Source organism: Ascaphus truei, chromosome 2 (genome assembly GCF_040206685.1).
Source record: "Ascaphus truei isolate aAscTru1 chromosome 2, aAscTru1.hap1, whole genome shotgun sequence".
In the NCBI taxonomy this organism is placed as follows: Eukaryota; Metazoa; Chordata; class Amphibia; order Anura; family Ascaphidae; genus Ascaphus; species Ascaphus truei.
In genome coordinates this window covers 438,210,514-438,223,116 of record NC_134484.1, presented here as the reverse complement: position 1 = coordinate 438,223,116, position 12,603 = coordinate 438,210,514, and the positions used below count along the sequence as shown (strand labels likewise).

General features: G+C 38.7%; 1 protein-coding gene across 4 annotated transcripts in view; it reads right to left on the bottom strand.

Annotated features, from left to right (window-relative positions):
* The window catches only part of ESYT2 (extended synaptotagmin 2), a 133,046-nt gene that overhangs the window by 23,649 nt on the left and 96,794 nt on the right, over positions 1 to 12,603 (bottom strand). For 2 of the 4 annotated variants that reach the window (XM_075587830.1, XM_075587833.1), the window contains 9 exons: positions 11,975 to 12,030; positions 10,597 to 10,717; positions 9,871 to 10,047; positions 9,463 to 9,545; positions 8,267 to 8,315; positions 7,648 to 7,737; positions 6,399 to 6,494; positions 5,205 to 5,306; positions 373 to 447 (listed from right to left, as the gene is read on the bottom strand). In XM_075587830.1, coding sequence (XP_075443945.1) covers positions 373 to 447; positions 5,205 to 5,306; positions 6,399 to 6,494; positions 7,648 to 7,737; positions 8,267 to 8,315; positions 9,463 to 9,545; positions 9,871 to 10,047; positions 10,597 to 10,717; positions 11,975 to 12,030 — 849 coding nt within the window. Of the gene's footprint in view, positions 1 to 372; positions 448 to 1,422; positions 1,486 to 5,204; positions 5,307 to 6,398; positions 6,495 to 7,647; positions 7,738 to 8,266; positions 8,316 to 9,462; positions 9,546 to 9,870; positions 10,048 to 10,596; positions 10,718 to 11,974; positions 12,031 to 12,603 lie in introns of all 4 variants that reach the window. The other 2 variants (XM_075587831.1, XM_075587832.1) reach the window with 2 other exon arrangements.

The following is a 12,603-nucleotide window of genomic DNA, read 5'->3' as shown; positions in this document are numbered from 1 at the left end:
CATTGCATTATCTGTGTGGTTTCATGGAGGTCTAGGGTTCATCCCAATTAGGTGTGGAGTAGTGGGATATTTCTCCTTGCTCTGCCCCTTCAGGGATTATTGGTCACCCTTGAGGACTGTATAACACTTCAATATTATGCATTAATACTAAAAAAAAAAATCGGTACCAGTGCTATGGATTTATTTGGATGATCATTATCAAGCATATCATGCGGATCCGGTGCTAGAGCGCTTATACCACAGTAAATTCTTAGATATGCATTACATATCTGTATAAAGGTCTCTGAAGTACAGCCCTTTGGAATTGATCAGTGATAAATTCATACAATATAATTATTAAATACTGCCAGACAAATGATTAGACCCTCTTACCTTACTTTCTTGCACAGTATGGCCAACAGAAAATAAGACAAAGGGGTTAGGGCTGCTGCCGATTTTCTTTCCCGACTGTAATGAAACGGATAAAAATGTAAAAGAATTCTGCGAGCCAGTCATCGCTCTGGCTTAACAAGATAATTCCACAAACGTATTAAACATGTTGTGCACAAACTACACACACCTGTAGATTTATATGAATACAAACAACAAAGATTTATATTCTACTTAAAAAAAAAAAAAAAAATTTTATGTAAGCAGACGTTACATTTAAAAAAAAAATTATTTGCAACATTGGGGTGAAGGGCAAAGAGGTATTTTGCTTCATGTCATTAAACAAAAAAGCATGAAACCCCCCAAAAATAAATACAAATAGTCAATTCATGCATGTTAAAAGGGCCAAGCCGCCAAACAAAAATGTAAATGCAATTGAAAAAGATACCACTAACTGTGGTGAAGCCTTATACACGTCGTTAAATGAAAATGATAGCAAATAAGGTGATAAGAAAAAGGAGTCTGGGGGGAGGGTTCATGTTTAATGCGCCGTTTAATTAACACTGTCGTATGAAATTAACCAAATGACTGCATATGTAATCTCTCTTGACATGTACGTTTCACACCTCTGTAGTGCCAGGTGGGACTATAGTAACGTTTAATCTTATTGGTCTCTTGCATCTGAAGCTGGTGGTATCTGTCGGTATATGGCAATACTCTGGAGGGCCCTCGTTTCCCTGATATTCATTATTTTAGCATTCTAGCACTAAAACAGAGGAAATGGGCAATAAGTGGTTTACACATTGGAGTCACCAACTCCGATAACTTTGCACCATTTATTAACATTTCACTTAACACGTGAAACACACTTTTAAGGCAACGGTTTATATTGAATATCAACAAAATTAAATTATATTATTTTTTATCAAATGACATTGTTTTGCAACATCAATTTTTATATTGGGGCATGGTTTCCATTACAATCAGAACTGCTACGCTAAAGCAATGCTTTGATTCCATGTTTAACCATAACAGATGATTTTGTGAGTTTACCTTTTTAGCTTTTTCAACAGCAGCCTTCTTCATACCATCGTGGTTAAATTCTAATGGATTATTCTTACAACCGAGAAAATGGAACACACACAGGGTTAATAAAACATGCTATAAGGAAGCCTGAAAATGTTAACCACAGACGGGATGACATTAGACATGAAAACAAATGCTTTAAAAAAGGGAAAGACAAACAAAGAAGCAGGAGCATCGTATAGGACTCAAAGCTCAAGGGAAAAGAAACTCCGCCTGGGCGTCAAGATGCCAAAAACACCAACCACTGGGAGTAAAGATGTTGGGATCGTTAATATTTTCTCTGCTACATATTCCCAAAACAATGCAAGAGAGAGTGTACTGGCACGCGGGCGTTCTGCTCATAATAAAGAATGATCGGTTCAGTCCTATTTACACATTGTGACTGAAAGATAAAAATGAGTTTACACATTTTTATGAAAATAAAACATAACTGCAGAGATCATTCAGTAGACTGTGCATAAATAAAAAGAACAGCTGTAAAAAAAGGGGTTTCTGTGATATTTAAACCACGCCTAAAAACAGACTTCTGTCCATGCGCTGCAGAGCTTCCAACATAGTGCACATAAGATAGGTACCACTGTGGTTCCTATACTTGTGCTGGATGGAGGCACTTACAAGCAATTCCAATGGGAGTCTCCTTAGCTAGTCAGCTTACAAAAACAATGGTTAACAGGTACAGGTGGTCTTACAAGACCCAGAATACTGCTGCATTGGTACAGTTAGAGGGCGTGGCACTGTACATTTTCTGTAGCTATTTTATAGAGTTTGTCCTGGAAGGCAGACATCTCTTTCTTGGAGCACTCCATGTCCTCTATCATGTTTCCCCCTGTGAGCACACTATACTCGTGATGTGCAGAATAAAAGAGGGGGCTATAATCCCAGCACGGGGATTTATAATATGTTGAATTGTGTTTTATTATTAAAATCAGCAAAGTAAAATACCCTGCTTTCCACCATTATCTCCTAGCATACAGTTCTTCCACTGCAGCAAGGGATTCTGTGATAAATAAGTCACAATTATTACAGGAGATCGCATTTTCAAATGTTGTTCATCTTTCATTTATACAGAAGAGATTCAAAATGTCTTCTTCTTTAGAAGCCTATTTCTCACCAAAAGCCATTACAATAGAAGGCAAATTTCAAAAATCATTTAGGCTTCATCTGTGATTCAACAACTTATGGACAACATTGTGACCCTCCAACACCTTTCAGCAGAAAATTATGAATTACTTGAACCTTTCCTCATCACAATTAAAACTGTTCTAATGTAGTAAAATAAAGAAATGATGTTCATCATATCTGGTATCATTCCACTACTACCTGTGTCACCGCTCTGTGGGCACGTAAAAGGGAAAACATTTGTACAGATGCACCCAGACTTGCCGTCCCCAAAAACTCTTAAATCCATGGCTCTGAAAACATTAAATCTTGCGGTCTGGGAGGAATAAAAAGGGGACCCCTGCAGCGTTAATCCAGCTTGGCCAGCCAGTCTGAAAGAGCTGCGCAGAGGATTCCCAGAGAGAAGCTGTGTCTCTCTGTGTCTCCCCAGAGCAGCATTTTTTTTTGTATTCCTAAAATCACTATACACTAGAATATTATAGTTTTATTGTAGGTGTTGACGTAGAGGGGTGGATTGGCCTCCGTGGGGAACAGGAGGGGTTAATCCCATCATTACCTTAGCGGTTAGGCACAAAAGGTATTGAAGGGGGGTTATTAATATTTTTTTATACGTGTATTTATTTTTTGGGTTACAGCCCAAAATCATTATTAACCACATTTGTCTAACAGGGATAGTGGGCATTAATCAATGGGGGGCATGGAGGGGTGGGAGAAAAGGGGGAGTTTTGTTGCAGGGACGTAATTTGGTCCGGTCTGTCCTGCACCTTGATGCCATAGATACCCGAATATGAGCCTCTACGTCACGAGGGGGACCACCATAGGACCATATTCGGGAATCTACGTTATCAAGGGGCAGGACAGAGCTGCAGTAAGCCAAGCGCTGCTCCCGGAGAAGATACAGACCTCCGTAGGGGATGTCGGTAGCCGCTCCACAATCGGAAGTCAGGACTATGTAACACTACTATGTAACTATGTATGATGCCATCCGGTCACGGCTTCCTTTTGGCCCTTGTGAAGTGGACATGTACTGTAAACTTGCAGGATATATACCGGCACCCCCTACCGCGGTCTGTATCTCAGGAAGCAGGGGGTCCCCAGAGCTGAAATTAATGGGATTGAGCTTCGGAGACCCCCTGCTTCAATCCTATGTCAAAAATAATAAAAAGCCCATGGTTTTATCTTTTAAGAGCTGCTATGTGACACAGAAATTGCTTCTCTCTGGGACTTCTCTGTTCAGCGCTCACAGACAGGTGGCTAGCTGGGAAGGACGTGGACGCCGCGCTGGTCCAATTCAGAAGCAGAGACCCCTGCAGCGTTCATCCTCCTGGAACGCTTTCTGTTTTCAAGGCTGTGATCACACGCTGCTGCACTGTGGTCCGACGGCCAAGTAGACAGTAAGTCTGGCTACATTTGTAACTACGCAGCTGTAACTCAGTAGGGGAACGAGTAACAGACCTAAATGTAGCTCTGTTTAGATGATTATTTGGGGAACCTGTACACACACTATACTAGAGAGCAAGCCAGGTGACGTTAAACTAAAGACAATTGAACGTGCTTTACCTTCAGCTCATTGAAAAATATTAACAAAACAAGACCCCCTTTTTGTGGATTATAACCGATAACATATTCATTAGATTTTTTTTATTTATTTTGCCTTCGATGTAGACAATAAACTAATAGAAAAAGACAATAAAAAAATATATATATTAAAAAAAAATGATAACAACTTTGGGAATAGTTTTACTAATGCATTAAACACGTAGTAAAAATATATTATTCCCCTCATCAATTTTATCTGGTGTGCAAAGGTTTTTGTTTAAAACGATAACAATAAAACGGTTCTTTATGTAAGAAATGTCTGATGTTCCTCTTTGATGCCTTCATCGCGGTTTAGGAATATACAGTTTTTATTAAAAATTAAACCGCTAATTGAGATGGCTGCAAGGATCAACTTTACATAGAACATACCCCGCAGGACAGTTTCAGGCAAATGAACTGCATTTAAAAACCCTCTCTTTGTTACCCGTCACTCTCCTGTTTCCCTCGATCCAATTCTCCCTGCTTATCCCACACAAACAAAGACAGCAAGGGCTGCACACAAGGTTTTCACTGATGCTCACAGGCTTATCCGACTTCCTCCCCGCTGCTGTAATTTGTTGTTCATTGTGGAAGAGGGATTTAATCCCATTAGTGGCTTCAAGTTCATACCACGCACTAGCCACAAATGACCAGCCTTTCATACAAAACAAGGGTGTCCAACTCTAGTCCTCAAGGGCCACCGCAACAGGTCAGATTGTCAGGATATCCCAGCTTCAGCATAGGTGGCTCAGCCACCTGTGCTGAAGCCAGGATATCCTGAAAACCTGTCCTGTTGTGGTGGCACTTGAGGACTAGAGTTGACCACTCCTGATACAAAAGGTTACTGCAGCAGTATCATAAAACATCTCAAAACTACAAACAATGTGCCTTTCAAGCTAGAAAAGAATTGGATATGCTCTTCAGCTTTGAATTCCAAATGACAAATGTTGTTGTGAATCAAATGATATACAACGGTGAAGACAAGCTGAAAACATGCACTGAAAACACACATGCATGTTTAGTACAGCACCCAGCCACACCAGAGAACTCACAAATAATGTTCTATAGAGAGAGGAAGTATTTTCACAAAAGATCAGTCCAGAAGCTTTTCGCTCTTTTAAGTAGCCACAACCCAAGTTTCCCTCGTAGATACTCTTAGGAAGATGAAAATGAGATAAAGCAAACATAGAAACGACACAGAACAATATGAACGAAAATAGTAATAGAATGAAAAGCATGGTATGAAGCTGTAAAACGCTGCTGAAGGGTTGTAAAAGCTGCACTTGTGAATTAAAACAAATCCTCAAAAAAATAGATGTGAAAAAGTGTAAATACCCAAAACATCCATAATTGAGAATGTGACTATGAAACTGAAGGCACAAAGTTAATAAAAGTAGAAACAGCTTGAAAAATGTAAGTCTATGCATTTTAAGCCAGCTCGCATAACTCATACCTCTTGACCGTCCAAATGAATAATATATATATTTTTTTTTTACCAAAAACGCACAAAGGATTTTAGATAAACTACTTTCCCAACAGAGCTCTTACCAATAAAGTAATCAACTGGTTACAGACAGGCATATTCTACCCCTTTGGTGTCGGAGGACTTAAACGTATTGCTCAGCAATGTCTCTCAGAATCTTTTAGCATACGAAAAGATCCCAACATGCCAGCCACTATGAGAATAAAAAGTGCGACTCCCATTTATGCCATTCTAGAAATAGCAATATGCTTTGAGTATACAGTGTCCATTGCTCTTTAGGCCAATTTGTCTTTTGGAAAGGAAAACGGCGTGACCGAAAATCATTGCCCACCAAAACGAAGCAATGAGATGGGGGACGTGCTTCTTTCTCCATTCTGAAATGGTTTATAGTGAGCAGGTCAAGAGGTAAGAAATACATAGTGCTTGGAGTGAATAAAAGCCATTTAATTACCAGAAGGAAAAAGTTACAAATATAAAGACTGATGATGGTCACGTTCACATAACGACCATTTTGCAAACTCCCAATATTCAAGGCTTTAAAGCTGCAAAACCATTCTCTAAAAATCAGATGTACTCTGTCATTGGTAGCACTGGAGAAGCCATAATACATTTTTGTACCATTACTGTGGTGAAGCATTTACATAGCATTTACATGACCGGGATTAAGCAAGGAAAGCAGAGCTCATCTTTTTAAGGAACTGGTGACAAAGAATGCACAGTAGTTAGTCTCAAAGCAATAGCCTAGCAGCGCGTTTCCACTTACAGGCAAACTTCTCGCTGAATCCAAGTACACTATAAGCAAAGCAGACGAAAGGCCATCATTTGCTTGGTCTTTGTCAGCTTTAACGTTCGTTAGCACCTGAAGAAAAATAACACATAATCAGAAACCAATATTTCAAAGAGCTATGTATACTTTAAGGATTAGCAGGCGTTACAGAAACGTTGTTGCCCCATCCGTCACACCACAATGTAGTTGCAACTACACTACAATACCAGTAGAGTTTGAGGGGAAAATCACCTATTTTATTTCTTCTTAGAAGGCGTCTCACTGGGATTTAAAGAGCCGTACATTCGGACGACATTGCGGCTCCTATCGGCCTGCGAGACATTTAAACACACAGGGTGTATCTCAAGGACAGAGGGTGGGGACCAAACAAAACAGAGTAGATGGAATTGCTGCTTTAAAAAGCTTTTGCGTTGAATTTACAATAATTAAACACTGAAAGAGACAGGGTGGCTATGTTGTTCATGCAGCTTTCTTTCCGCTGCCAGCATTGACTTCACCGACCGGAACGGAAGCAAAAACGGATTGCACGATTTGGTAAATCAACCTGAAATACTTTCTTATTTTTAAGCGCTTAGAAAACATTTTCCAAGTGAACTGTGGGAGCTACCCATTAAGGTGATCGGCTAAATATTAACAATTACAAAACAGAGCAGGCCAGAATCTAGTATGAACGGCGTGCGGAATAGGAGAGGAGTAGATGAAAAGTGAACCAACTAGGTCAAATGGAGGAAATGTGGACATTTTGAAGAATGACTAGAGAGCAGTCCAAGCAAGAAAACAAACATTTGCAGACAGGCAAGTTGTTCGGGACAGATCAGTATTCAGAAAAAAATCAGGGTACCAAAAAGAAAGAAAAATAATCCATATTCCGTTTGTATTTTTTTTTTTGCATCAAAGGTTTCCCTGGAGCATGTCTGGCCCTACCTTTTCTTTCCCCCAGGGCTCAGCAAATACTTCATTTGGTCTATTCAATGGTCACCTTTTCATTGTTGCAAAAACATTATGGACAAAACAATGTGGTAGTCATGCTACGAGACCACATCAGTTCAGGTAATACCACTGATCCACACAAACTTTAATATTATATAGTGTTCCACGTCTGTCAGTAAAGGTTATACATGTTCAGATTTTCTAATGCAGGGTAGTATCCGAATTTTAAAGAGTACATGATCCAAGGTCGTTTTTAAGACATACATATATATATATACTCTAAGTATCTATGTACCTGGTCAAGATTCTCAGCTGTCGACTTTGGTGTAAGCCACTCCAGTTTCAAATGAAGTTTCCCAGTAGTAGCCTCATCTAGAGTGAACCACTGCAAGAAATGTAATATTTAAACCGATTAAAAACACCAAAAAAAGCAATATATTCCATGTAAAAATAAAAACAATAATTATTACTGACACTAACTATGTGTGCAAATATTGTTTCCTATGTTGGTTCATAACCCGTGTGTTAGTCTATCAAAACCTTTAGCACTCCCACAGTAACGTGGTTAAGAAGGGAGGCTGCACTACTGATCATTCTGCAACGGAAGCGAAACCATACAATGACACGTTATCTGAAACACTGAACTCCCAACTAGGATTCTGGGATACAGCCCCAAATATGTTTTTCTTTTAACATTTTATCTTTTTAGAACACTGCTTCCACATTTGGCCATAATATCACGAGGGGGCTTTTCTAAGCATTCACTATTGGTTGTTGGGATGACAACTGGTTGAAATTGGAAAAAAAGGTGCATATTTTAACAAGTACTTCTATTTCATCATCTCTCTTGCTAGTGGTAAATAGAAGTTATGCCCTTAAGTGCAAAGTACAGGCAGACAGCACAGCGAATTTACCTCATCTACCACGTTCGCCTTCTCCACTTCAGCCAGGTCAATCAGGAGACTGAAAGAGAACAGCAAACACTCCGATTGGTAATTTTAGAAAAGTCAACATGTAAATTCTTTGCTGGCACAGCCCCCCCCCCTCAGTTAGCAAACGTATTATAAGAATGGTTGTTGAGAACTATTTACATTTTTATTCTATCCCATCAAAATATGCAAACACTTTAGTTTTTAATATCACTAAGGTTTAAAAAAAAAAAAAAGTTTAATACAGTATAATCTATTTTCAACAACATTGATTAGAATTGTCCTTTATGTACAACATGGCTGTCCATCAGAGAAACTGGTTTAAGATGACAGACGATACATGTAAAAACTACATTTGAATAACCTTTGGCCAATGTTCTATAAATGTTCCAAACGCATTGTCTTCTGCTATAATGTCTCTGCTGCCTTAGATTGTTATCTTGGTTTACACATCTGTGTTAAACTCATAGAATATTTTGCTCATTATTATTGCTTCACCTGAGGAAGAGATTGGAGCTCTCAAAAGCTTGTCTTAGAATATAAATTGTTGGGCCAAAAAAACAAAAAAGGTATCACCTAATGCTGAAGTACTCATTTACTTGCAACTGGAATAAACATGGATATTTCTATTTAAACTCTTGGTCCAAAGCACACACAACTGAAAACAGTAAAAAGAACATCACTGCAGATCGCTTATTTTACAGGCGCTATTTCAAATACCGGTAATATAAAATCTGTGAAAGAATTTGGCAATTTGTTCTCACATGGTTTTGAAAAATTGCCTGCAACAATTACCCATTATCCCACAGTGGCAAACTTTTACAGAACAAGTTAACATCGCAAACGATGATCAAACCTGGAGACTGTTCGCTGCCCTCACATTTTAGAAAGTTGAACATTTGTCTTTTTCAAGATGGCTTTATCTCTGATTCAACACACTTCAGAAAGAACCCAGTTTTATCTTAAGCATGTCTGTAAACTTTAGATTTTGCTTATTGATGCATCTTTTCACAATACAACCTAGGAATAATTTAAATTAGATCTAGACAGTTCAGGATATGAAAGTCACATTTTCCCCCTTGCCACCAGCTATCCTGACAGGCCCATCTAATTACTAATGTAAGCAGGTACATTTTAAGAGATCGATCTGAAAAATGAGTGCCAAAAGGTTCTGGATTTACCTGCCCAAAAAGTCATCTTTATCTGTATCTTCATCAAAGAGCTCAATCTCAAGCTCCTGTCCAGGATGCTCATGAATTAAAGCCTACAATTAGAAATCTATGGTTAGGTTTCCTAGACAGAAAAAACGGTCTGTATCCAACAGATACAGTATATATCCCATTGTCAGAGTGAATGTCAAGTATTTCATCACCAAGATTAGTGAACTGCTACATACAGTACTTTAGTTATTTGCTCCTTCCGATCGTTATCAATTGCAGCAATTGGTCAACCCACGTTAAAAACCAAAAACCACAGGAATTGGAAAAACAGACTCACTGTATAAAAGGATACCTTGGCTTTTTCGTGTTTTGTTTCAATTTAGGAATATGGAATTATTAGATCTACACCAACAATCTTTGAATTTCTACCTCATAGACTTCATTCCACTTGGGGCTTAAGTTCTCTTTGATGACCTTGCTTTGGAAAACTTGGCTTCCAACTCTGATCACTCCATATGGGTCAGACTTTCCTTTGACAAGTCCTTTCAGGTAGGTATCTTTCCACATCAGATCTTGAGCTTCAATTAAATGTATCCTCAGAACTGCCTGTAGGAGGAAATTAAAAGTAACTTAATCGTTCAAATGAACAACCTACATTTACAGAATACTCTCTACAGTAAGAAAAATGGCGCTGGCTGTAGCTACTGAATGAGGGGAATGCCGAGCTTCATAGCAACGGTCATCATACTCACAAGCTGAAGGACAGCGGTTTAGAGGAACTAGCAATTTGTTTACACATCTGTATCAATACATCATGTGTCGTGATCAAAGTGGATTTTGTATATCAGCTTATGGTGGTTATTTATGCATATTGACTTGTTGAATTAACCATCCTTCCCCTTCTATTTTTTCCTTGTTATTAAAGCTCTTTTCCCCCCAATCTGTCATGTTTCTGCAACTCTTGTCAATGGTTTTGACACACACAGCATGTTTGACATAAAAAGGCTAACCACCTCGTTAGGGAATGTGGGTAACCACCAATAATATATAATAATAGCACCAAAATGCCACAATGAGAACACATTTAAGGACTTCCTTACAACTACAAACAGCCTCACTTAAGAAGTAATGCATATAAAGTTACGAGTGTCTCACCTTTGGTATAGGAAACCTTAATTGTGCAATCTGTACATCGCTGACGAGAGGGATAGTGATACGGTTTGGAAGTACCAAGTAGTTGGATATTATATCAAGTATTACTGTATCTGACAAACCACTGTTGAAGAAATAAAAAAAATATATACATTATTGTAAATAAGAGAAATCTCTTATTTTCACAATTCCAGTTCATATAAACAAAGCACATCTAAACACCAAATATTCAAGTAAATATAGTACAGTACTTCAGCCTAGGATACTAAAAGGAAACACAAAATGTTTTTTTGTTGCTCCAAAAATGTCAATAATGGCATTTATGAATTATGTTTTTGTAGGCAATATATCATAGTTAAGAGGATATGAATCTTGCTCCAAAAACAGCCAAGTGCTCATGTGGAGCTGGGAAACAATAAATTACCCGATACAAAATAATAATAAGAGGCATCAAATTCACTGTCTTTTGGTAATGAACTGACATTTTATGCACAGGTCTTCAGACCTGAATTAGCTAGAAATAGGACTAACAGACCTGTATCATATGTAAGAAACTTAATTAATTAAAAAGCTTACTGCACTGGCAAGAATGATAAACAAAAAGTGAGACATCATGGACTTCCATTCCAACTCACTGTCCAGTCATTTAATGTCCACTAGGTGGAAGCAGGGAGTTGAAAAGAGCTAAAGCAAACACTGATTGTATGGACGCAGCCAAACAGCCTTCACCCGTGCAGAGGCGTGCGAGTCCGTGACGTCACCCGAGTGAAGCGGGCGCGTTTTTTGGACATGCTAGACGTGCAGTCTTGGGGGGGAGGAAGGGGGTGTCTAGGAGTGTCTGTGACGTCACGGAGCTGGTTCTCCCTCATTGGGCGAACCGCTCACGTGACCTGCCCGTCGGGCCGAGAAATCAGTTTCAACAGATTGCACACGCAGGTGAATAATGAAATGTGGCCAAAATCAAATTAAGTTGTGTACGTTAAAATGCATTCAGTTTAGGTAATTGTGAGAACAGAACACAAACAGCAATAACGTCACAACACGTACCGCAAAAAAAATACAGTATTTAGAAAATACCAAGCACGCTGGGGACAAAAATCCATTGAACATAACAGGTTTACCATAAAAAATTGGATTACACAAGTACTGCCTAAACCTCAACATTTTTGTATGACAACAATGAACATCCCATCCACATGCAAGTTAGGTGCATGCACCGGTGTTTCTAAATGCTGTCTTTTTCTGAAACAGTGTGCGTGGTTGGGGACGCCCAATGTTGCACAATCTTTGCATTACACACTTTTCTCTAGTACAATCATTACAAGTCATTACAGTTTGAAATATGGCTATTGAGATTTACAGTATTTCGTTCAATGCTTACTTCAACCCAGGGATGTCCAGGAGATTTGTAAGGCCGGTCCAATTGATATCTAGTAGCTAAAAAGAAGGGATACAAATATAGCGTGAGACAAGGAAAATTACATGTAATTATGTTTGGTACCAACCTAATAGAAGCTGTGAACAAACAATGCATTCAGCATACAGTACATTTCTGAAATGTAGTGACGATGCCCAAAGGTACAAGATGTGTATTTTGTATGTGGTGATTGATACTGACCCAAGTCTTTGGCTTAAGTGCTAGCTACCAAATAGCATCCAACAAACCACAGACATCTATGCATAGTTTTAGACGTACTCTATTTCAGTATTATGATAAGACACAAATTGTTTCAACATCAAAATAGCAAATACAGACAAAGAATGACAAAGAATGACAAAGTATGGCAAAGAATGACAAAGAATGGGGTGTTCAAGCAATTCACACTGCTCTCATTTTCATTATGTTAATTATGAATTCATTCTTATATTATTTCCTCATAGAGCAGTGGTTCTAAACCTTGTCCTGATCTTGTGGGCAGACAACGTGAGTGTTATAGCTGCCAATTAATGCAGGCGCTTCAAAAGTCATACCTCACAACACCCTGCCGCTGTGGATGCAAAGCATTACAG